General features: G+C 32.1%; 1 protein-coding gene and 1 long non-coding RNA gene across 7 annotated transcripts in view; one reads left to right on the top strand and one right to left on the bottom strand.

The window, feature by feature from the left end:
- Positions 1-4,421: 4,421 nt before the first annotated feature.
- The window catches only part of Adss (adenylosuccinate synthetase), a 47,057-nt gene continuing 26,879 nt past the window's right edge, over positions 4,422-24,599 (bottom strand). The window contains exons 2-17 of one of the 6 annotated variants that reach the window (XM_080147922.1): positions 22,669-24,468; positions 21,433-21,494; positions 20,990-21,059; positions 20,417-20,503; positions 19,661-19,778; positions 19,184-19,263; positions 18,825-18,901; positions 18,120-18,212; positions 17,771-17,835; positions 9,484-9,555; positions 9,142-9,197; positions 8,742-8,800; positions 7,456-7,567; positions 5,907-5,954; positions 4,779-5,139; positions 4,422-4,481 (exon numbers count right to left, since the gene is read on the bottom strand). In XM_080147922.1, the coding sequence (XP_080004048.1) occupies positions 5,043-5,139; positions 5,907-5,954; positions 7,456-7,567; positions 8,742-8,800; positions 9,142-9,197; positions 9,484-9,555; positions 17,771-17,835; positions 18,120-18,212; positions 18,825-18,901; positions 19,184-19,263; positions 19,661-19,778; positions 20,417-20,503; positions 20,990-21,059; positions 21,433-21,494; positions 22,669-22,697 (1,125 nt within the window). In that variant the 5' untranslated portion in view covers positions 22,698-24,468 and the 3' untranslated portion in view covers positions 4,422-4,481; positions 4,779-5,042. Of the gene's footprint in view, positions 5,140-5,906; positions 5,955-7,455; positions 7,568-8,741; positions 8,801-9,141; positions 9,198-9,483; positions 9,556-17,770; positions 17,836-18,119; positions 18,213-18,824; positions 18,902-19,183; positions 19,264-19,660; positions 19,779-20,416; positions 20,504-20,989; positions 21,060-21,432; positions 21,495-22,668; positions 24,469-24,599 lie in introns of those variants that run through there. The other 5 variants (XM_080147921.1, XM_080147920.1, XM_080147919.1 and 2 more) reach the window with 5 other exon arrangements.
- LOC145305705 (uncharacterized) lies at positions 16,740-17,044 on the top strand. The gene is made up of 2 exons (XR_013874686.1): positions 16,740-16,807; positions 17,004-17,044. It is a non-coding gene; the product is annotated as an uncharacterized LOC145305705 (long non-coding RNA).

Consider the following 24,599-nt stretch of genomic DNA (forward strand, 5'->3'; position numbering starts at 1 on the left):
TTTTTCTTCAGTGAAGCTTTCCCTGTGCATTATTGGATCTTTGCTTTTTCAGATTATTTGTAGGGCTTCTAATGCCGCTCAAAACGGTGTCCGGGCTTGATCTGTACGTTCAGCCGTTTTTGGCAGCTAGCAGCCTTTAAAATTCATAGATTTTTGGAAATATTCGTTACCAGAAATATTTTACCGTCAACTGCAGTTGATCCAAAAGTTTTTCTCAAAGTAATATTCAAGTTATTTTGTTCTGAGATTTGTGAATTGTTTCTAGCATGTCTTAATTATAATACAAATATAATATATAATAGCTCCGGAAGCTACTAAGATGGGGTTCGATGCCTAGCGTTGCAGCAAATATTAATGAAATCTTATCTAAATGATATTATAAGCGGCTGCACCAATAGGTTCGATATGCAGCAATAATCTATTAAAAGGAAATGTCTGAGAAGGGGGTTTCCAACATTTCTTTAGTTTTAAGTATTGATTACCCCTAACCAAAGTAGATTAAATCTTGCACTCGACCTATACTAAAAACAAGATCTTATACAAGAATCAGGCTTACAAGTAGTCTTGCATATAAGGAAGGGGCCATTGGACTGTTAATTACACTAATATAAGTTTTATAATTCAGTTTTCTTCCTCATTGCCTTAAAAACTTTTATTAAATTTTGAATGGTTTGTTCCTTAACTAGCAGGTTCTTAGCGTCTTAATCGATAACTTTAATCTACATGTGAAGTAATTTTGTTTATAGTAATTGGGTAATGGGTATGTACATTAACTTATCGTTCATTGTCTTATACCACACGATCCCTAAAACCCATACATATACACACTGTGTCTCTTACATTAAATTTAGCTTTAGACATAAAAATAAGTTTGTTTTTTTTAAAGGGGGGGGGGGATAATTTTTCAGGGGCTTTCAGTTAGAAAAATAAAACCTTTCTGTTTATATGAAAGAACATAAAAAAGTATTTAGTTGCTAATGCTTCTTTCTCTCTAATGCGTTTTGTTGGTGTATTCTATACGAAACGAAAACATCTAATTTGCGGGAAATTTCTGGTATTTACCGGGTTTTACTAATACTCACAACACACACATACAGGCAACGATAAAATAGAGGCCCTCTCCTATAGTAGGATGGGGTAAGGTTATCCTGTACTGTTGTACCTAGAGAGGCCAGATGAGATAGATTGATACAATTCGGTTTCATTCAGAAATATCTGGTTCCCAGAGGAATTAAGTGGTTTATACCTGTCCTGGTGTCCCAGCAAGCATTGTTCCTGCTTGCTAGTTGTGTTCTTGTGTGCCAGCAAAATTTGTACTCAGTATCAGTGTCCCTGCATGGTATATTGTTTGCCCAAGGTACTGTCAGGTTTACCTGGTGCACCAGCCAGTTTTGTTCTTTTTGTGTGCCAGCAAGGTTTTACCTTCTTAATGTCCAGCAAGGTGTAATGCTGTCTGTCCAAGTTCCTGCCAGGTATGACTGGTTCTTGCCTGATAGTTGTGTTCATGTGTGTCAGCAAGGTAGAGTCCCAGCAAGGCATATTGCTGTCTGTCCCTGTCAGCTACATTCTTGCGTGCCAGGTATAGTGTCTGCCTGAAAGGTTTGTACTTGAACAGTGTCCCAGCAAGGCATGCTTCTGCCAGTCCAAGTTTCTGTGAGGTTTGCCTGGTGTCCTGTCCAGCTTCTATTTTGCCTGCTAGTCGTGTACATGAACAGTGTCCCAGCACGGTATGATCTCCCATGTCCATCATACCAAGTCCAAGTCTTATTTTTTAGGGGGGTGTTTTTTCTTTAGGGACAATTTCTCTTGGGAGGTTGTTAGTAGTACCCTCTCCAACCTTCCAAGGACATAAGACAAGCTACATTTTAAATGAGAACCATTTCGCTTCAGTGGTTATACAGATCTTTCAGTACAAACAGACAGGCTAACTCATAAACATCCTGTTACTTTTATATTAGACATACAGACACTCACTTAAATAGCAGGATTCATAGAGTAAATACCTACTCTTCACAATCATTCTTTTTATTGAATGCTGAAAAAATGTTTCGGAAATAGTCCCTTTCGTAACATCGCCGATTCGTCGTACTTTTAAAATGACTTTTTATAGGTTATTTTAGGTTAGGTTATATTGGGTTAGGTGATTGCCCCACAAAGTTAGGTAATTGGCCCCGCAGGGTTAGAGCCCTGTGGAAAATACAAAGAATCGCCCCATAAGGGGCGATGTTACGAAAGGGACTATACCATAGTCCTTTCCACGACATCCCTCCTTAAGGGGCGATTCTTCGTATTTTTCACAATAGCTTTTCTCCTCTTTCTAGCCCCTGCGGGGGGGGCTCTAACCCTGCGGGGCCAATTACTTAACCCTGTGGGGCAATCACCTAACACAATATAACCTAACCTAACCTATAAAAAACCATTTTAAAAATACGACTAATCGCCCCTTATGGAGGGATGTCGTGGAAAGGACTATACCCAAACTTACATAATGTACGGAATTTCTGGTAACGTTTTAAGAGTTGATATGCTTTAAAAATCGTACACAATTGTTACAGGAATAATCATTTAAATCTTTAGGGCAATTCTAACACCTAAACTAACGAAAAGAGCTAACCGTTCATACGGACGGACGTATCCTAATTTTAGAAAAGCTTTCCCAGCTACCCTATGTAGAGTTTCACAATAAGATGTGGAAATAATGTTTTTAAATCCATTGTCTATTCCTTGAATCCTGATTCCTTAATGCAACTATTTAAGCTATTTCCTTAGAATATAACAAAGAAATAATATATCCAATTCTTTTAATAATAGATGTATTACTTCAGATGGCTAATAATGCAAACACAATAATGAATAATCCGTCTTAAAAAGGAATTTCTAGCAGACGAAGTTGTTTGTTTAAATCCCAAGATACGAGCGTCAAAAAAAATAACTCTTTTGTACCAAAATGTGTTCACTTTCTATTATTGCAATAATGGTGTGAGACTTGTATGCCCTAATCAATCCTTCCTATTATCATTTTCCTCTCCAATATGATTTTATTTATTGCTTTTTGTCTTTTTTTCTATTTTTTTGGTCTTATTTATATGGCCTGTATGAAAACAATGTGTGAATACACATTACTGCATACTTCCTAGTTTTTAGGAAACTGCCATTTGGAAAGAATTTTTTTTTATAAATTAACCATATCAATAAAATTTGACTTTATATATAAATGTATATAATATTCATCTAATCCATTTGTTATTTTGTTGTTTTTTTATTCTATGTATGTACACCCAAGAATAATAAATCTAATCTAATCATTTATGCGGTCGGAATGTTCCTACACTGTGTTCTCATTGCAGTCCAATGGATTGGTCATCTAGACTTAAAATATTCATTCTTTCATTATTAGCAACGCATTTATACAATTTAATAATGTTTATTAGTTCCAGATAACGGGTTAATTATTTGTAAAATCTTATTGCAATTTACGTGCAAATGTAATGCAATCAATGAGTTTATTGATTCGATAGTTTAGACGTATGATATTGGTCTAAATTAATTCTATAGACAACAACAGATCAAAACATCCATACCTATCAAAAAAAAACCTGGTTGTACGAATGGACAAAGTTCTAGAATTGATATTTAGTAGTCATAAAAAAAGAGAGAGAAAAAAAAGAGAAGGGAATAATAAATTATAAAAAATCACAAAACCTAAAATGTATATACAACATGACCAGCAAAGTTGTAAACTGAATGTTGACATCCTTGTTAATATAATAAAAGCAGATTATTATTTCTTTTATAATAAAAGAAATAATTGGATTAAGTGCATGGTTGGTTATATCCAGTATTTTATCAGGAATAAGTATAACCAAAAATCAGATAAAAAAAAATAAATAGAGACTGTAGAACAAACATACATTAAGACTTGTAGATTAGAGTGTTAGATTATAATAAGCGGAATATTTTTTCATGTTACAACATTGGTTAAATACAGAATAATGTTTAAGGACATATGCTTTTCTAATCCTACCTAACTCACTCTTAAAAAATTAATCATACAAAGTTTGAAATTGATAGGATATTAAAATGCCTAAATCAATGACAAAAAAAGCTATCCAAATCCGTTACAGGTATACTGACTTGCCGACTTAATTTTAGAAAAGCTTCGCTTTTATGGATGTTGTCATCCTTGTTTTAACTTTATTAAAAAACAATATCCTTCTTAATATATTAATCTAACATTTTATTTAACAAATTAAAACTTACATATTTAACAGCTATAAGTTAAACGAAATATCCTAAAATACAGTGCTTATCTAAAAATATTTTAATTGCAAGAAAAGAGACTTAAACGACAAAAACTTTTTAGTCAATTAAAATCAATTATGAGTAAAAAGTTAATTAAATAACAAAACTAAGTTATAAAAAAATGTAGAAGGACGATCGGATTGGCAGTTACAGAATGAATATTTTCACAATACAAAAGTCTAATAAAATTAATAGGTGAGCTAGTTTTCAGTATGACTTCGAAACCGGAAAATATCCGCTGGATTAGACAGGTTCTCAGTCATACTGAAAAATCATGTATAGCATAATATTACAGACAATTTTCCAAGAATTCTAAAATAAAATTTTAAAATCAATAGTGTAAGCTCAGGTCTTTGGCGTTTAAGGCTTACAAAACTGGTTATAGTCTAATATTTTTTCATTTCAATATCTGTAGAAAGCTGTTCATAATACAATGCTATAAATAAGGGTAGAAATTATTATTATTTTTAGCTCACTTAGTGTAAAATGTCCCCACCCCCTCGATACATATTTTAAACTAGAATTCTTATGGGATTAGACAATGGGTGATACATTTAGAGTATTGGTTGTAAAGTTTGGACACTAATAGTTTGGCAAATGGAACCAACCAATCAAAATCTAATAAAAGTCCCCAAAGTTTTTAAGCCAACGAATAAGATAACGTAGTTATAAAAGAATGGGTACCATAGTTTTACATAATTTACAGTCCAATGCCCCCTCCTTCTTCCTGATTGTTCTGATCACCATCCAGTCAAAGTCATCCTCCTGTTGGCCCTGACACGTCCTCGCTTTCCCTCGGAGCTCATGTGCAACAACATGCTGTCACCCTTCACAGGCCTAAAAATTAATGAAAATTGATTGATTAGCTAACTCATAAGAGCATCATTATCTAACACTGGCCAAGTATGGCAAGTGTCCCAAATTTAGTCACCGTAATGAATGACGCTCTCCGCAGAGGCCTCTAAAGGATATATCTATAATACAAAGTAGAACGATGTCTGTCCGTCTGTATGTCCGTCTGAAGCTTAAGATCTCAGTAACCACTGAACCGATTGGGCTCTACTCTTCAGGGAATATACCTACTGGTCCTGTGATGGTTTTAAAATATTTTCTTGGGGGGGTGGGACACCCCCAACCCCCCCCAAAAATGAAAAATAACCCCCCCCCCAAAATTTTTTTTTTTTACTTTTTCTTTTTCAGTCTAAAATACTAAAAATTAGGTTGATCAAACCTCTTAGGGCAAAGCCCCTATAGGCGAAGCCGCTAGTTTATATTAAAGTAATAAAGGTCGTGTTAAATAAGTGTATGTCCCCATCCCGTGGATCCTGTGCCGACTTTCAATTGGGTCTTTGAATATAAGCCAATAGTGTCGGAAATATTAACACAGCCAAGTCGCTACAAAAGAGCAGAAAGCAATTTGCAAGCAGACAAAAAAGGTCCCCAACACTGGATTCAGGGCCTATTAGAAACTACATTGTAAAAGAGAACCATATCGGTTCAGCGGTTAGCGAGCGGCAAACAGACAGACACAAACATATAGACATAATGTTACTTTTATCTAAGGATATAATTAAATCTACTCTTGAGGTAAATGAAATGCTTACCTTGCCATTGGAGAACCAACGTCCTTCATATATTCTTCAAACGGTTTTCTAAAATAAAATAAAATGTGATCCATCTTTAATAAACATCTATAATAAGGACAAATGCTAAAATAGGTAGCACAGGAAGAAAAAATAATTAAAAGTTATTCATAGAATGCAGAGAAAAGTTTTTAGGTAAAATAAAAAAAAGGTTGTTTCCGCAAATGTAGGTAGAAAAAAGTCAAATACATACCAAAAATTATTAAGACTCACATAGTAAATAAATCATAAAATTACTAGGTATCTATTTATAAAGTTAATGACACTGTCGGACAGACTGACGGAAAGTGTCTATTTTCCAAAAGAGCGGTTCTGCTAATATTAATATAAAAACACAAAATGATAATATTGGTGTAAATTTAGCAATATTGAAAAAATGAATATAAATGTAGGGAATATTTTTAAAAGCGAAGCTTTTCTATAATTAGGGTCGGTCGGTCCGTCCGTCCGTACGTCCGTAACGGATAGTTTTTTTCGTTAATTTAGACATGTTATAATTGTCCTATCGATTTCAAATTTTGCATGGCGTAGCAACTCTATAATCATTACCAAAATGTCCGTACGTCCATTTTTAACATATTGATTTTTTTTACTTTTTTAAATAGCTTTTTTCGTTAATTAAGGCATGTTAGAATTGTCCTATCAATTTCAAATTTTGCATGGTGATTCCTGTAATAGTTAGGTACGAGTTAGAAAGCGTAGCAACTCTATAATCATTACCAGAATGTCCGTACGTCCATTTTAAACATGTTGATTTTTTTACATTTTTAACAACAAATTTGTATGTGACCTAATTATCCGATTGGTCTGATTTTTGGTATACTGATTCCTGGGACAACAAAGTACAATTTTATAAGCGAAGCAACTCTATAATCAAGTCCTAAAAATGTAAGTATGTCCATAAACATTATCCTGTATCAAGCAGTTTTTCAACAAATTTACTTACAATTTTGCTTTGACTCTTATACATTTGCATTCTGATTATTCAGTTCTGACATTATACAAGTGTTAATGTCCGTTTGTCCTACCGTTTCAGAGCTTCGCTTTTATGGATGTTGTCATCCTTGTTTCTGTATATTTGAAATCGATTAAACGTGACTTTACAATATATTTTATAAAAAGTTTTTTTTTATAACTAGGTAGGTATAAAACTTTTTATTTTGATGAAAATGATACATTTTGTATGTGTTAAAGACTAACTAGAATAGGAGGGCCTGATTTAGGCCTGGTTGGGTAATGTAATAGGAAATCTTATTGGCAGTTTCCCTGAAAGTGCCTAGTCGAACCCCTCATTCATTACTTTGAAATATAATAAAAACAAGAGGGGTTTGAGTGTCGAGTGTTTGTTTTTTACTTAAGTAAGATTAGTTTAGGTTATGTTTGGTACAGGTTAGCGCCACAGGTATTAGGGCATCATAGGGTCTTTTTCAAAATATGGGAGGGGGTTTTCGGTGCTAAAAAGGCACTTTGGGGAAAAGCACACCGTCTAATAAACCATAGATAGACTTACGTATAAATTGCTGGAGGAGCCTTTTTAATCTTGCGACCTCTATGGCCAGTCTTGCGCTTGAATAGACCACTTCGAGGTCGCCTTCCCAGCCATCTCAATCGGTTGGGGGAACCTTAAAAATAAAATACCATAAGACTAAAGGGACCATTATTTCCCAGTAGGAATGTAGCTCCTAGTAATTTTCCTATCGGCGCAAGACCTAGTAATACATCATGGTAATATAAAGATGTAGCAAAAACTTTAATAAAATGCGGTTTTCTTTATTTACATACTGTAAAAAATAACAAATAAGTAAAATAGATAAATGATTAATTTTCCTCCCTCCCTGGTTAGTAGTAAAGCTACTTCATAAATCATTTTGTCTGTCCGTCAGTCAGTCTGAAACACTATGGGGGAAATCAAATGGGATTTTCTCGCTTGCTATTGAAGACTAAGATAGACAGCTGAAATTTGAGTCAAGATCCTATGAAAAAAAATGCATATAGTCTCTACATTGTTCTGTCCGTCTGTCTGTGTATAAGGGGGGGGGGGGTTTAATGCAACCATCTCGTAATCAGTGAGCAAATGGAACTTAGAATTCGAATTTCCATCTATAATTTTGCATGAGTAATCCTTGGTAGGTCTATTTTCCCTAAATCGAACAAAAAGTTGGAAAAGTAACGGCTAACGGCTGGCGGCTCAGCTATTTTGCCATTTTTTTGATATTTATATTGCAAATTAGTCACGAAACCTCTCTCAACATAATACTCTTTTCTACTCCAAAACGCTATCAAACGGTTCTAGACGGTAGCTGTTGGTACTAGAAGTTTTAAAATTGGTTATTGCTATCATTTAACATGAATTAAACCAAAAATATGTTTTAAAAAGTCGATTCCTACGTAATTGATGATGAATTTACCCTGAAAATAGGCAAAAAACGGCTGAACGGCTGAGCCGCTAGCCGTTACTTTTCCAACTTTTTGTTCGATTTAGGGAAAATAGACCTACCAAGGATTACTCATGCAAAAGTTCAGATCGAAATTCGAATTCTAAGTGTCAATTGCTCACTGATTACGAGATGGTTGCATTAACCCCCCCCCCCCCTTATATCATTCTTCAAAAGAAATAACACTTATATTAAAGGTTTTGTGATTTTCTTTAAGTTTTGCATTTTATTTCTCTCTTTCGTTTATTTGTTATTACAATTAAACATCTTATCCTAAACTCCCTTAATCCGTTTGTCTATCCAAACAATTTTTGTGCTTCGCCAATTGTGGATGTTGTCATCCTTGTTTAAAAATAATTACCAATAGCCATCTTTTTCAGAGGATGAATAGAGTTACTTCCAACAACACACTGGCAAGCCCTGAACAAAGAAGAGTTATTCATCGCATCGTATAATAGACAGCTTTTCGCTTTTGTTAGACCAAGACGAATACGTCAAAAATAGAGAGCGAAATAAATAAACAAAGAAAGATTAATTGAAATTATTATAAAATGTATTAATAGATAGATATATAAGATCTAGATGGTCAGTCAGGCATCATAATACGCACAACTTAAAAACAAGCAGACTATTTTTTATAGTTATACATATACAGTTCATTTCTTATAAAACGAGAGGCGAATATAATTTCACCAAAAAAAGCTTGGACGTCCTTACCATGAAACAAGGATGGCATTAACCAAAAATGAATAAAGACTTACTCGGGTATAGCAAATTCCAGTCTGTCCCAACACTTGATCACAATTCTATCTTTAATCTGAAAAACGAAAATAATTTCTAACTCTAACCATCTTTTTTACTTTTTCTTTTTAAAACTAAAATTGTTGACGAAATAATGTAAATCCCAGATGATGAAAAAAATGGACACTTCTATTGATCAACCATCCAATATTGATAGAAGTGCCCAATGTTTTTGAGTCACACAATGAGAGAGCATGTTTATAAAACTTTGGGTACCAGTGTAATTTACAGTCCCTAAATTTCTAATAGTTCCTACCCTTAGATGTTTTCACTTAAGAAAAACTGGTTTCAAAACTCCTTACCCGTCTGATAATCTTGGCATCCTGTTCAGCTTTAACTGCAAAGAAAGAACCTTCTCTGGGCCACGCTTCTATCTAAAAATATTCCTTGTTTTAGTCAATTAGTTTGGGAATGCTTCTATGTAAATAAGAGGGGGGGGGGGGGGGGGAAGTTTTGACACATTTGCGTAAACAGTGAGGATTGGATTTATCTTTTCACTGAAAGGATAGGTTATAAATGAAAAAATCATTCTTATATGATGAATTTTCCCAAGTTTTTAAAAGATTTTTTGGATAGGCCTCCAGGTTCAGGAGCTGCAGGACTTTAGGTGGTCACTGGACCGGTAAAAATAAAAATATTTTTTTTTTGAAGAGATAGAGGTCAACTTATTAAACAAAATATGCATCTTTTTTCTTCAAAAATAACATTTAAAAATATGCATATTTTGTTATATAGGTAAAATGTCTTCTAACTCTTTAAAAAAACATTTTAAAAATTTTTGGTTTTAATTTTTACCGGTCTAGAGCAACTGGAGGCCTGCAGCTCCTGAACCTGAGGGCCTGCAGCTCCTACATCTGGAGGTCTATCCAAAAAATCTTAAAACTTGGGAAAATTTATCATACAAGATTTTATCCCTAATAACCTATCCTCTCATTCTAAAAGCCTTTACTCACTGTTTACGTAAATGTGTCAAAACTTCCCCCCCCCCCCTTAATCCATGTTTCGGGTTAGACTAGATAAAAGGGGATGTGTGGTTATTCTTTTACTCTTAGAGTTAGAAAGAGCTAACTTCGGATTTAAGCTTCTACAGGGCCGAAGTTACTTTTGAAAATATCATAATCAAAGGGGGGGGGGGGGGGGGGGTGTCTTACTATTGTGTTATATATTGTTGCAAATTAGAATTAAATAGGTAAAAAATATTGAGCTAAAATTCTATAGAAGTAAATTTTAAGTGTGAAGTAAAAATTGCCAGTATTAACATTATTTGTGTGAAATTCTAGTTATAATCCACTTAAGTGTTTTAAAAATAAGGGAATGTTGTAATTTTTAAAAGTGTTCTCAAGAACCCAATCAAATTCGCTGATAAGCCTTCCTTGTTAAGATATTTTAATTTGAATGAACTGTTATAAATGTTAAGCAAATATGGAATTATAATTTTAATTATGAAGAAACATATTTTCTAAGAATTATTTCTTGATTAAAACAAACCAATATCAATACAATACTAACACCTATGAAACAAACATTGATATTCTCATTAATTATGGCAACAAGTACCAAAAGTACCTTCAGTAACAAAATGGACATCATAGGACCAGAATCTAAAAATCCAAAGACTGAGAAATTGTTTAAATTTTTGTACAAATATGATCTTCTCTCGTCTAAAAAGTTCTTATTTTGGACTCTGCTAAAATTTATACCATTGCTTGGCATTTCCATCTACTCTGTTCATAAGGCAGTACAAAGACCAGGTAATCACAAAATCATTTTATCCAGATTTTGTTGAAGTAAAGTGATTTTATTTTAAGAAAGCTTGTGACTAGGTATTGCACGAGTTTTAGAAATTGAATTATTTAACTATATGTCTTGGAGTTCAAATGTAAAGCTTTGAAGTTTGAGTAATCTATAATACAAAGTAGAATAGTGTTAATACTTCCATCTGTCTGAAGCTTGAGATTTTGTAACCGCTAACTCCATTAGGCATTAGTTTTAGGAAATAAAGATACTGGTCCTGGATTTTTTTTATAAGGATAAAGCACTAATAAGTGTATAATTTAATGACTGAGTGAATCATAACAAAAATTAGTAATTAAATTTTCCGACATGATCTTAATTGTTCCATCTGGATACATTGTATTGACCACCCTTCATTCCCTGTGTGCTAACCTAACAATTTGTTCAATAACAAAACAAGTTCTAAAATACCAAGAAACAAAAAAATTATTCCCACCAATTTTTACTTGGAACATCATATCAACTTTATTAGCTATTTACATCAGCATGGCATTTCTTGTGTATCAGTTGTCTCAGGTTGAACATGAGCTAACAGTGTTTGCAAATGGAGTTAGTTTTATTCTGCACAGCATAGGATATGGATTCTGTTCTTTTGTTTTTGGAGTAGTGACAAATACAATTGTTCAACAGACATATACTTTCAAAAACATTGAAGACATAAAGATTGCATTAGCCTTGTACGATAAGCTTGTCAATAATTCTGGACCTCACCTCATGATAACTCTTTCTACTAGTACATTAAAATTAATCTTGTTCATCTTTGGAACTGTAAATGTAATCCAATGTGAAGGATTTGCATTAATATCACTGGCTATAAGCTATGTATGCTTGGTTTTAATTGATGTACACATAATCATGTATTACTGTCTAACAGCTCACAACTGCCAGAGCAAGTTCAAGGATATAGCAACTGAACTAAGGTTGTTAATTTTTATTGGTCAACTAAATTCCTAAACTTTTACATCCTATACAAAGCAATGATTTTTTGTTTATTTGTCTGTTAAGATCTATGAACCAATGAACTTATTGTGTTCTTGATTTTAGAAAGCTTTAGGGGTCGCCAAAGAGTTTGATATTTTTTTATTTTACTTCCTTCTCCACTGGATGCTAGAGGCAGTTCCTCTTTAAAAAGCGCTAGTGTTCAAAGTTACAAATTAAACACAAGTCAAATATAAATTCTATATTTTACATTTACTCAATGCACTTCAAAATAAAAATACACTCTCATACATATTAATTATTTCAGAAACAAGCTTTACAACACCACAAATACCGATATGATCAAGGAAACAACTCTCCTTATTCAGGAGGTAGAGACTGCACCAGGATTTACAGCTATGGAATATTTTGATGTTAATAAAGGAACCATCTCTACAATACTTGGGATAACAATAACGTACTGTATCATACTGTTCCAAACCTTCACATGTTAAATTAAGATAAGATATATATAATTCAAAAGCTTTATTTATCTTTTTTTTTGTGTATATGTTTTAACTTGCAACCATAGGAACTGTTAACATATCGACTTTACACAATGCAAACAGAGCAATTTCAAGTAATTCCAGCACTATTAATTAAAATAAAATCAATAAAGAACAAACAGAGCTACAAACTTATATATTACTTAATGTGAGGCATTGGGGCATGATGTTTCATTAATTGTTACAGAGCAAGGACAAAATAGTGCTTCAATGATTCACAGATGTCTTCACATCCTTGAGAGGATGCATCTTCTGTCAGTTCCAGGACTCACACTCTGGATTCTTTTACAATTGGTACCAAGTTTTATTGTTATAGTGTATTTTATCCAACTTCTAATCCAAAATGGAGGTACAATTAATTTTATTGTTTGGTTTTTATGACAAAGAATAATCTTACCATGCTGAAAAAACAGGCTGATGTAGAAAAAATCGCACCAATCCCTTTTGTATGACATCAGAAAGGAATCTGAAAGACATATCAAAAGTGGGCAGGACAGGTTTATACTTTGACCATAGGTGTAAAGCTTACTTTATATTTTGGAGGTAGGGGGAAAAGGAAAACATGCTAAGATACCTTTATATAATTAGTTATGGCAGATTTGACTTAAGACTTTTCGGCGTTATCCTTTTAGAAATATTTTCTATATATTTATTCAGGCTTAGTGTTATTTATGGTAATTGGAATCAATTCTCTAGCTGCTATTTATAATGTTTCTGTAGTATTACTATTTGTGTCGCAAAGAATAACTGTGGATTAGATATTTCAAAATTGTCACAAAATCTGTCTTCTCCATGGAGAATTATGCTTCTTGCTCTATCAGTTTTGGTGAGAATTATATTTCTTATATTAGTAATTCATAAAACACCAACATATATTATAATCCTTTACACAACTTCTGACCTGCTGTATGGAGTTATGACTATATTTTGTGTATTTCTGATTGAAATTATGACAAACTATATCATAATGGAAACAAAGAGCTGCAAACACAACAAAGATATCAATCAGCTAACTGTTGACTACTCTAGTCTTGTGGATGCACTTGGACCTCATCTGCTGTCAATTTTATCGGTCACAGTATTGAAAATAACACTAGTCATCTTTGGATTTGCTAAGTTCATCACAGGCTGCGAAGGAATACAAAAGGAAAACTCTGTTTTCTACCTCAGCATGATGTTTGTAGATGTTCAGGTGATTGTGTTCTATTGCTCTACTTTGCACAATTGTAATGCTGCTTTTAAAAATGTTGCTGACAATTTAAGGTGAATATGATTCTAATTGATTTTCTTATACCAACAAAATTGATTTGAAAAAAAATCATAAAACCTTCATGTAATTTAAAGCTGTCATTGGGGGGCAATTGACGACTGTTTTTTCTGCCCCGCAAATATTACTTTAGATCTAATTTGATTGTTGGCTATACCTTTTTCCTGAATTGATTTATTTCTTTGGTTGATGTCAAGTATCTGCCTTTAGCTGCGTCACAAATGCTCATCATCATGTAATAGTACATATATTGTATAGTTGCATACCTTCAAAAGTATTTTTGGATATTAGGGTGGGTGGATTTCACATTAGTAGACATTGGCAAGGGTTACTGGGCCAATAAAAAAACCCTGTGAAGCTTGAAAGAGGTTTTTTAATCCAAAAACAACGGGCGCGCCCACTTATAAAATCAAAATTTTAAATTCCTTCAAACACAGGCATGTTGCATATCAAAATGACCGCATTGAAATGCTGATTACAGATCTGAAAACCGTTTTGAAAAATATTGATTCAGTCTGAAATGATTTTCAAATAACCTACCAAAATGAACATTTTTGACTAAATCAGCTGTTTTTAGGTACTTAATGAGATCTTATTCGAACTAGGAGCAATATTTTTCAAAATGGTTTTCAGATTCGTAATCAGCATTTCAATGCAGTCATTTTGATAGGCAACATGCCTGTGTTTGAAGGAATTTAAAATTTTGGTTTTATAAGGGGGTGGGCACTTTTTATACCCCCCGCGCGCCGACAGCCATAAGAGCCAAGTCACTTTTGAAACTTGAATGAGGCTTATCATATTATATATGACTTCAGCAACTTATGATAACAGTAAAATCTAAAAAAAAGGGTGAAATATATGGTAATGGATGTGTTCAAACTTATAAATACTATTATTTATGAAACCAGCTTTTAATGCATGTAAATATAAATTTATATTAAGGATCCAACTCTTTGATGAAAAAAGGTATGATAATGAGACAAGGCTGCTTATTGAAAAGATTGAAGCTGCTCCTCAATTTTCAGCAATGGACTTTTTTGAGGTAAACAAAAGCACCATTTCCACTATAATAGGAATTGTTGCAACATACAGTGTTGTTCTGTTACAAAGTGCTACTTGTGCAGATATTTACTTAGAGAACAAGACTAATGGATCAGAATCAAATTCAAATATCTAGTTTATCATTAGTTTGTCTTTTGATTCATCAGTAATGTGTGCATCCAATACAGAGAATATTTCCCACTTTGTAAATCATTATTCTAAACATATTCCAGAGCAAACTGATTCTTTTATTCAAGACACACCTGATCTTTTAAGGTTTCTGGAGGAAGCAAATAAAGGCCCAGATATTCCAAGCAATGCAATTTTAGTCTCAATTGATGTAGTAGGACTCTATCCTAACATCCCTCAAGATGAGGGAATAGATGCTTTTAGAGAAGCCATGCATGAACCTAAATATGGCCAATCAAGTATGTGTATAAATTTTATAATAACACTTTTGCAATATGTGTTACAATTTAACAGCTTCATTTTTAATGAAAAATTTTACCTTCAAGAGTGGGGTACCAGTATAGGTACAAAAGTAGCCCCAACTTATGCAAATATTTTTATGAATAAACTAGAAACCGAAATGCTTAAAAAGTTTAAAGGAACGCTTCCGGCCTTTTGGAAACGTTATATTGATGATATTATATGTCTATTTGTTGGAAATGAAAATGATTTGTTAAAATTTTTGACTTTTATTAGTTCTTATCATCCTACTATTAAATTTACATGTGAATATAGATTAAATGATGTTATCGTTAAAACCAAATGGAAAAATGGCAACCTTGATGTTAATAGATTACCAATTGGAAATGTAAGACCTAGGTCAATTGATTTTCTTGATTGTACAATTTGGATTAATGATCTTTGTAAATTTGAATGTGATTTATTTACAAAAGATACAGACAGAATAACTTATTTAATGCCTCAAAGTTGTCACCCCAGTTTTATTTGTCGCAATATACCTTACTCTTTAGCATACAGATTAAAAAGAATTTGTACTTCAAATGAAAATTTTCTGTTAAGATTAAATGAACTCAAAATAAATTTATTAAGCCGTGGTTACAATGCCAAAATTATTGTAAATGCCTTTGACAAACTCAAAAATATTCCACGCAGTAAAACTTTAGAAAAAGTAATTCATCCAAAACAAAATAATAGAGTAATGTTTTCTTTAACTTATGACCCAAGAATTATAAATGTAAATGATAGTATAAAAAAGCACTATGTTATTGCAAATAAGGATCCCAGTTTTAAAATATCTTTTCCGAAAATGCCTATGGTTGGGTACAAAAGAGCACGCAATTTAGGCGATCACTGGATCCGTGCTAAATTGTATCCCATCCATAGGTATGAAATGAGAAATAGAAATGGTTTCTTTAAATGTAGTAAACGAGATATTGGTTGTGATTTGTGTAACCATAGTCAAAACATAACAGAACATGTTGCTAGTCATTCAAAAAAGAAATATCCTATAAAATCTAAAATTAAATGCTCTGATAGTTATATTATTTATTCAATTCAATGTAAAAAATGTGATATGCAATATGTAGGCCAAACTACGACACCTGTGTGTAGACGCTTTAACAGCCACTCATGGGATATCATAAATAAAAAGAATGAGAAACCTGTACCAAAGCATTTTAACAGTAGAAACCACTCTCATTCAGATATGATTTTTACACCTTTTGAAAAATTAAATAAAAAAGATAAAACTTTATTAGATGTTCGTGAAAAATATTGGATTTTGGAAAAAAATACTGTAATCTTTGGATTAAACAGAAATTATTAATTGCCAGTTGCAACCTAAAAATTTTTTTCTTGTACCTCCTTTTTTTGTCTTTATTATATATAACATTTTTGTAATAGTTATTTAACCCTTTAAACAGATGATTTTCAACAACCACCCAAATTTTGACCATTTTGACCGCCTGTATTGTTATCAAACTAATTTCCCCCCAAAAAACTCATTCTATTCTTGACAATGCACGAAGATACTGCTAAATTTTATGTGAAAAAATGTATATAAATAACCATGTAAGTTGTTTTATTTTATAGAATTTTTTTATTACATATTTTAAATTTACATAGTCCTGTTGTTACTACGCTTTTTGTTGATATAATTGTCCTTGTTTCTTTAAATTTTGACCATTTTGCTAAAATGATTTGTTATGTTATTGTGTATATAACCATTTCTTATACTTTTTTGTGAAAAAATTTAATATTTTTTTAGACCCTGATGATGTTTATGCCAATAAACGAAAAATTTCGGTGCCTGATGTGTTGATTTTTATCCTTGTTGGGGAATAGAATAGTTGGTGCGCGTCCTTTTTATGAATATACTTCATCAGTAATGGTATGGGGTGTGCTTGATTTTAATTTATCACAATTAAATTGCATATATGTGTTATATTTTATCTATTACATTTAGTGTAGTTAGGATTAAAAAGCCTAATTTGGCCTCTTGATAGTTTTATTTGCACTTGCATGGTTATATAAATTTTTATGTGATAAGCAAAACTAAATTCATATTTATTAAAGTAAAACTTTGTAAAGGAAATCCTAATCTAAATAATTATTCTATTATTATAAAAAACCTTATAATCTATTTATCTAAATATATTTTTGTGACTTTAAACTTTATTTGATGTAGTACCTCATTCATATTAAATAAAAATACTTTCTTAATTTAAGTTTAAATTTACTTAAATACCTACTCAATTAATGATACTATTTTAGAACCAAACTAGTTTTCTAATAGAAACATTTCTATTTTATGCTATAATATTATTCTTAAATATTATAAACTATTCTGATCTATTTGATCTGTATTTTTGAATTTTAATAGGTAGTAAGTATTTGATAAAAATTTTTGAATATAAAAGTATTCAACTCAAATATTGTTATCTATTTTCTTAAAAACTCAAATTGAGAATCTAGGGTCAACGTAACTGCACCCTTCCAATTGCCCCCCATTGAGGCCTCTATGAGCATGATTACCTGGCATATAGAAGTTCCAATAGGTAATGCTCCTACAGGGTGAGAATCTCCTTCCTTTGGCTTCACTACAGATATTAATCATGTTATTTTTCATTACTAATGCTTCAGAAGTTTTTCAACAATATTTAATAATCATTGAATAAAATTACCAGGATGTCTGTGTGTCTTTTTATACCAAAGTATATCGCTAACTTCTGAACCGATATGATTCTCCTCTACAAAGTAGATTTTCATAGATACTAGGAAGGATTAAAACTATTTTGGGGAAGGGTACCACCACCCTCCCAAGAGAAATCGCCCCTAGAAAACCTCTGTAAATTTGCATGACAAAAATAAACATGATAATTTCCTGGATTGATAGGAATATCAGTGAAGGTTCTAATGAGATCTCCATTCTGAAGTTTGCTGGTAGCTACTTGCCATCTTATTTTGTCATCATAACCTAGAATATAAAGTAGTAAGTATTTTTATTTGTTCTTTAAGATCTTTCTAACCGCTGAAACTTATGATTTTTTATATTTTTATATATGTCCTGAATTAGTTTTAGTCTATTTAATTATAAAACTAAGGTCTTAGGATGGTTGTAGTCTATATTCTGCTGCCTCGCTCCCCTATTAAACACATAGCCCCTGGAAGCTAAGGCACAGGCGCTAGAAACATGTTACTGTATTATTAAGAAAATATATATCTTGACCAGGGTCTAGAGAATGTGATTCAGAAATACAATTCTAAGTGAAACTTCCCCTCCACCCTCTTCCCTTATTTATCCCTTCGGCCTTCAGCTACATAAAAAAAAGTTTTACGCAAAAAAAAATATTCAATTTTTCAACAATTTCAAAAGGAATTAAATAGCTGAAAAGCATTCCCTGACCTTGACCATTGACCAATTAAATACTTCTTTTTATATTTGTTATTTTTTCTTCTTATATATTATCTTTTGAAATATTCTTTTATCTTGTGTTGGAAATATATTTTTGTATTAACAAAAATAATAGTAGGTAGAAAAGTTATTATCTAAAGACACATAATAGGGAACACAATTATAAAGTCTTACCAGTCAAAGCAATCTTAGCAGCCTGATTAGGATCATAATAGATTCCAAGGACACGCTCCTCTAAAACACTGCCATCCCTGTTACAATACATTCACTTCACACATGATGATTTTATTTCAATTTTCATTACCTGTTGAATAAAGGTTGAAAATAGGTACCTACTTGAAGTTATTCTGTATCGTTTTTTTTCTTCTAAATTATGCTGAAATCGATTGCAGGATTTATGAATGTATGTGCAATTTATTTCATAAAATTTTGATGGGTAAACTGAGGGTTCAAATTCTCAAAGTTTAAGGGAGTAAACACCCCTTTACACTTCTTACCCTTGAATGTCAATGGTAAAATGTGTGAAAGTATGCCTTGGCCAGTCTACTGGGAGACGGTGCTTGTCAATCCAACGAAATTTTCTCTTTGACCCTCCTCCGACACCTTCAATAACCTAAAAATAATTTAAGATATATTTCAGAGTTCATTTGAGTTAAATTGTGAGTGTTATATATTCATATTTTGGTGTGCCCCTCCTTTATTTTTAAAATAAGGAGAAGGGTAGATTTTTTCCCCTATGCCTTACCTCTTCCCTAACTCTGCGTGTCCTATACACTTGCGGGGCTACCATCCCCAAAAAAGTCTATCCTAACCTGATCTTATAGCGCAATTTATCCTCTCTCATCCCCCCCCCCAAAAAAAATGAAAAAAAAACGTTCAATTCCTTTAGTTTTCCACGTCAATTTTAATCCCTCTCTGCTCCCCCTCTTTTACTTTCTTGTTCACGACTCAGATGTTAAGACATAGGCAAGCCGCAATGGCTAGAACTTTAGAATAAATATAAAACCTACCTTACGGCCAGTGACTGGATGACGACCTCCCATTTTTTTCATTGGCAGCTTTTTAATAGTGTAAAGCCCGTCCGCGGGATACTCAACTTTCTTACGATAATCTACAGTTCGAGCCACCCTAAATTAAAGCATTTAATTGTTTTTCAGTTACTTTAGGGTCACACTCACACCAAATTATAGCATTTCAAGTTGTCTAAAATTATGGCCACTCTAAACTATGGCCATTCAATTTGTGTACGTACAGTTAGAGCCACCCTAAATCAGAGTATTTTCGGTTGTGTATAATTCGAGCCACCCTAAATTATAGCATTTAAAGTGTTGCTCAATTAGGGCCACCCTAAATAATAGCATTTTAAATTGTGTGGAGTTTAGGCCACACTAGGTTAAATAATTTTTAATTGAGTAGAGTTAGGGCCATCCTAAATAATAGAAATTAATTGGAGCGCTCCAAATGAAAGGATTTTGAAGTTGTTACTTTAGCAGAATATTCTATTTTTAGTTGTGATCAAAACACCTATGTAACACATCACATAGTATTTATTAGTTTTAATAATTCAAGACACCAAATAACACCCTAAATAATACCCAGTGTTTTAAGTTTATACACCCACACAGTTTTTGACACCCTACATGTAGAAAAACATAATACTTGTACGTCGTATAATAGACAGTTGTCTACGGATATGAAATAAAAATATTGAAGTATCCATATTTTAGCCCCTAGGGAACGAATGCCCAAAATAATGGAAATTTTACCTGATGTCAGGAATAAAATTTTGAGCTTTAGCTTTATCAGGACCAATAGGACGCTCCCTCTTAAACTTAAATCCCATTCTCAGGTCTCTGTGTAGCAAAAAAAAAGAATTAAATATCAAATAGTCTTAAATTTGTCACAGAAAAAAAACTTAATGTAAGAATAGCTTAAGAGGGCATATTTTCAAATTTATCATTATTAAGGTTCCTGGCTGTGTGGGGCTATTACATCTTTGTGCCCCTTGATGGTCATAAACCGCCCGAAATCATTAATTAGGTCTCAATTTACTGCGGAGCAATAGACTTGATTTTAAATAAATATATCTACCTATATTTGAAAAAATTTACTGGGTAGGTACACTTGACCCCTATCTCTGAACGATAAAAAATTAGATTAAAAAGTTAAAGATTTATCTGCTAGTTGCTGTCAAATCAACAATATTTATGTATTTAATTCTAAATTCAAGTAGATAGGAATTTAATTCTAGATTTAATTAGGCAGGTCATAATTCTGAATCTAACTAGGTAGGTATCTAATTCTCAATTAAACTCGGTAGGTATTTAATTCTTTTTTTCCTGTTATGACTGTTTTTAAAGTTGACTTGGCTGATGCATGGTAGCACACTTCCAGATAATAATTCACTACCTAGGTAAGAAATTAAAAATTTAATCTTTCAATAGGAGAGAAGGGGTTGGGGTAAAGGGGTGGTTGGGTGGGTCGTTATTTTAGCCCGCTTATTAGAGCACATAATAATCCAAGTAGGTAGGTAGGTGAGCTGAGATAACATGAGGGTTATAATTTTATTTGGGTGGGGAGTATCTATTGTATTTAAAACTTTTTGAAATCCATTCAAAAATTGTTATCTCAATAAAAATAAAAACGCAATGTCCAAAATCAGGCTTTATTCTATACATATATCATTTATTTGATTTGAATTATTACTGCAATATTAGCTACAAATCAGATAGATTTTAGAAAATAATTAAATAAAAACTTATTTCTAGAATAACGTACAAACCTTTATTAATGAGTCCAAAGGATGTAGTAGGGTTGTGCCGTAATTCGTTGGTTACAGCTAACCTGAAAAGTGATATTCTCGTTTTAATGAACATAAAAAAGTCCTTGGATTTGGCGCAGTTCACGGAAAATGTTCCTGGGAGCGATTATCTCTAAAAATCTATGGTAGCATCATACTGGCTGAACGCAGGTATATGTATATTATGTTAGACCAAAATTTAACCGACAAAATAATCTACAAATGATATCTGCAGTAGCCATTACACATTAATGCACAATATTATCGTAAAACACATATGTATGTATATATGAGCGAAAAAAACTTTTTTTTACGAGTGTTTTCTACAGTCAAGCATTCCCTGTGTATTATTGTAGGTTTTTTTTATGACGCTTATAACATTGTTTCGACAAATAGCAGACTAACTCATTAATTTTTAAAGATAATCGATCCCAGGTACATTTTACCGTTACGCATTTTTTGGTAAATATAAGGTTTTTTTTTTTAATGCAACCATCACGTAATCAATGATTAAATGGCAATTAGAATTCAATTAGAGTTTCGATCTGAAATTTTTCATGAGTAATCCTTGGCAGGTCTATTTTCCCTAAATTGAACAAAAAGTTGGAAAAGTAATAGCTGGCGGCTCAGCCGTTTAGCCGTATTTTTGCCTATTTTCAGGGCAAATTCATCATAAATTACGTAGGAATCAACTTTTTGAAACATATTTTTGGTGTAATTCATGTTAAATGATAGCAATAACCATTCTTTAAATTTCTAGTACCAACAGCTATCGCCTAGATCCGTTTTATAAGGTTTTTGAGCGATGAAAAGTATTGTGTAGAGATAGGTTTTATGACTAATTTGCTCTTAAGATAGCTAAAAAATGGCAAAACGGCTGAGCCGCTAGCCGTTACTTTTTCAACTTTTTGTTCGATTTACGGAAAATATACCTACCTAGGATTATTCATGCAAAATTTCAGATCGAAATTAGAATTCTAAGTGCCATTTAATCATTGATTACGAGATGGTTGCATTAACCCCCCCCCCCCTTAACAGAAAACTATTATATATTACAAGAAACTAAATAATAACAGCTAAAAGATTCATGGAGCTCAAACCTAACAGCGTATGTGAATAATCGAGAATATTTTTAGGTTGCTTTATTGTCAACCATCTGTATTTAACATAATGAATTTCATTATAAAGATAAACCCTTTACAAAATATGAAAACTTACCTTGCAAATTTAGCACAAATGCTAAACATTTTATTACAATAAACTAATTTTCATCTAACAATCTGAAAAATAATCTTTATTCGTTAAGATCCAACTACTTTTATATCAGTCATAGTGAAGCTCGATTTAGTTTTTGTTAGCATTGAATTTTATAAATAAAACATGATGTCTTTATCTAGTGTAGTTCAGGATGAAATATTCCCGGTAACGATTATCTCAAAATATCGATGAACTTTATAGGCTGCTAGCTTAGTAAACGGCTAAACTTACAGGTCAAGTCAACAAAAAGTAATAAATTAAGCGGCACAAGGCCCGAAATAAAAAGCTTCACTGAAAAAACATGAAAATTTGGACTTTTGCGCGCATTTATTTAGGTTCACTGCGAGATAACTGTGCGTTGTTGAATAATGACTATTCCCGATTATATTTAGGACTTCTCTTGTTGGTCAAATTTAGTGCAAGCATAGAGTTCCAAGTTTGTCCGCTAGTAGCCCTCAGACTTAACATATTTTTGGAGATAATCGTTACCAGGAGTATTTTTACCGTGAGCTGCACTAGACCCTCAGGCTTTTTTTAATGCCCATTAATAATTAATACATTTTTTCTTCTTAACCTCTTAATTTTTTATAACATGGCAAAGCCGAACTACAATTCTAAAATTACAGTAGTATAAAAAGCATTTTATATTTTTGTGCGTGTATATAATAATTTTAACATTTATATGAAATAAAGAAATTCTATTTAAAACATTCCGCTTTTTTTTTATAATTGGAGAACAATATTCCAAATAAAAACTATTACATGTTATGTTAGTTATTTAAAGGGATAAGACAATGGACGTAAATTGTGTAAAATTTGGACCCTTCTAGTTTAAACAAACTAATCTAGATTTAATAAAAGCACCCAAAGTTTTAAAGTTAACTAATTAGAAAACTTTTAGTAAATGTATAATTTAGAGTCCAATGTCCTCTCCCTCCCTGTTTTTTGGAATGTATTTTTAAATTAGGTGCTACGCAATGTTTAAAAGAATCATATTATTAAATATTTTCTAAAAGTATATTATTGAATTTTTAAAAATATTCTATGGCACTAAATAACTAAATATTAAATCACAGTTATAATCAAAATAGATTTAGAAGTATTATTTTAGAGTATAAGCAATTTATAGATTCATTTTTTTCAAAAAAAATTTCAGACAGATCATTTTTGAAATAATTATTTTAAAAAAAAGAGGAGTAAGTGCAGTTTTCGGTAAAATGTTCCTGGGATCCATTAATTCCCAAAAATCTTCGATAATCGATCCCAGGAATATTTTACAGTAAACTGCAGCTAATACAAAACAGATCTAATATTTAAACATTACGCAAAAACAGATATATAAAATATTATTCAAGCATTTCTCATTTCATAACATTCATTGCATTACAGTTACATTTCATTAAGTACACGTTTTTAAACTTTTTTAAGTGCCCGTAATTGTTTAAGTTCTAAAATGTGTTATAGCATTTAAATTACATTTAATTGGTACACTATGACAATAGTTATATTGATATTGTGCTATTTTTCATAAGACTGGCATGGTTCAAACTAATAGTAAATTCATTGCTGACAAAATTGTGGGGATAAAAAAACAGGCATTTTTTGTTGTGTAAGGCAGGAACTGGTTTTCCTCTCTCTATTTTTTTTTCTATAAAAACCGTTTTTTGTCCGTTTACGGCTGATTGTTTTGTTGCTTGTTGAAGGTAGTGAATACATATTTTTTTATATTGATACTGTGTCGGTTTCATAAACCGAGCTAAACTGAAAATTATACATCATCTTATTCAAATATTTCTTTTGTTATTTATTTTAGTGAATTCTTTTTTTACAATCGCTAGTCAAATCTGAGGAGAAAATATTATGTTTATTAAATATTATTTAATTTATTAAGT

The sequence above is a fragment of the Acartia tonsa genome, chromosome 14, assembly GCF_053477335.1.
Source record: "Acartia tonsa isolate MP-2025a chromosome 14, ASM5347733v1, whole genome shotgun sequence".
Lineage (NCBI taxonomy): Eukaryota > Metazoa > Arthropoda > Copepoda > Calanoida > Acartiidae > Acartia > Acartia tonsa.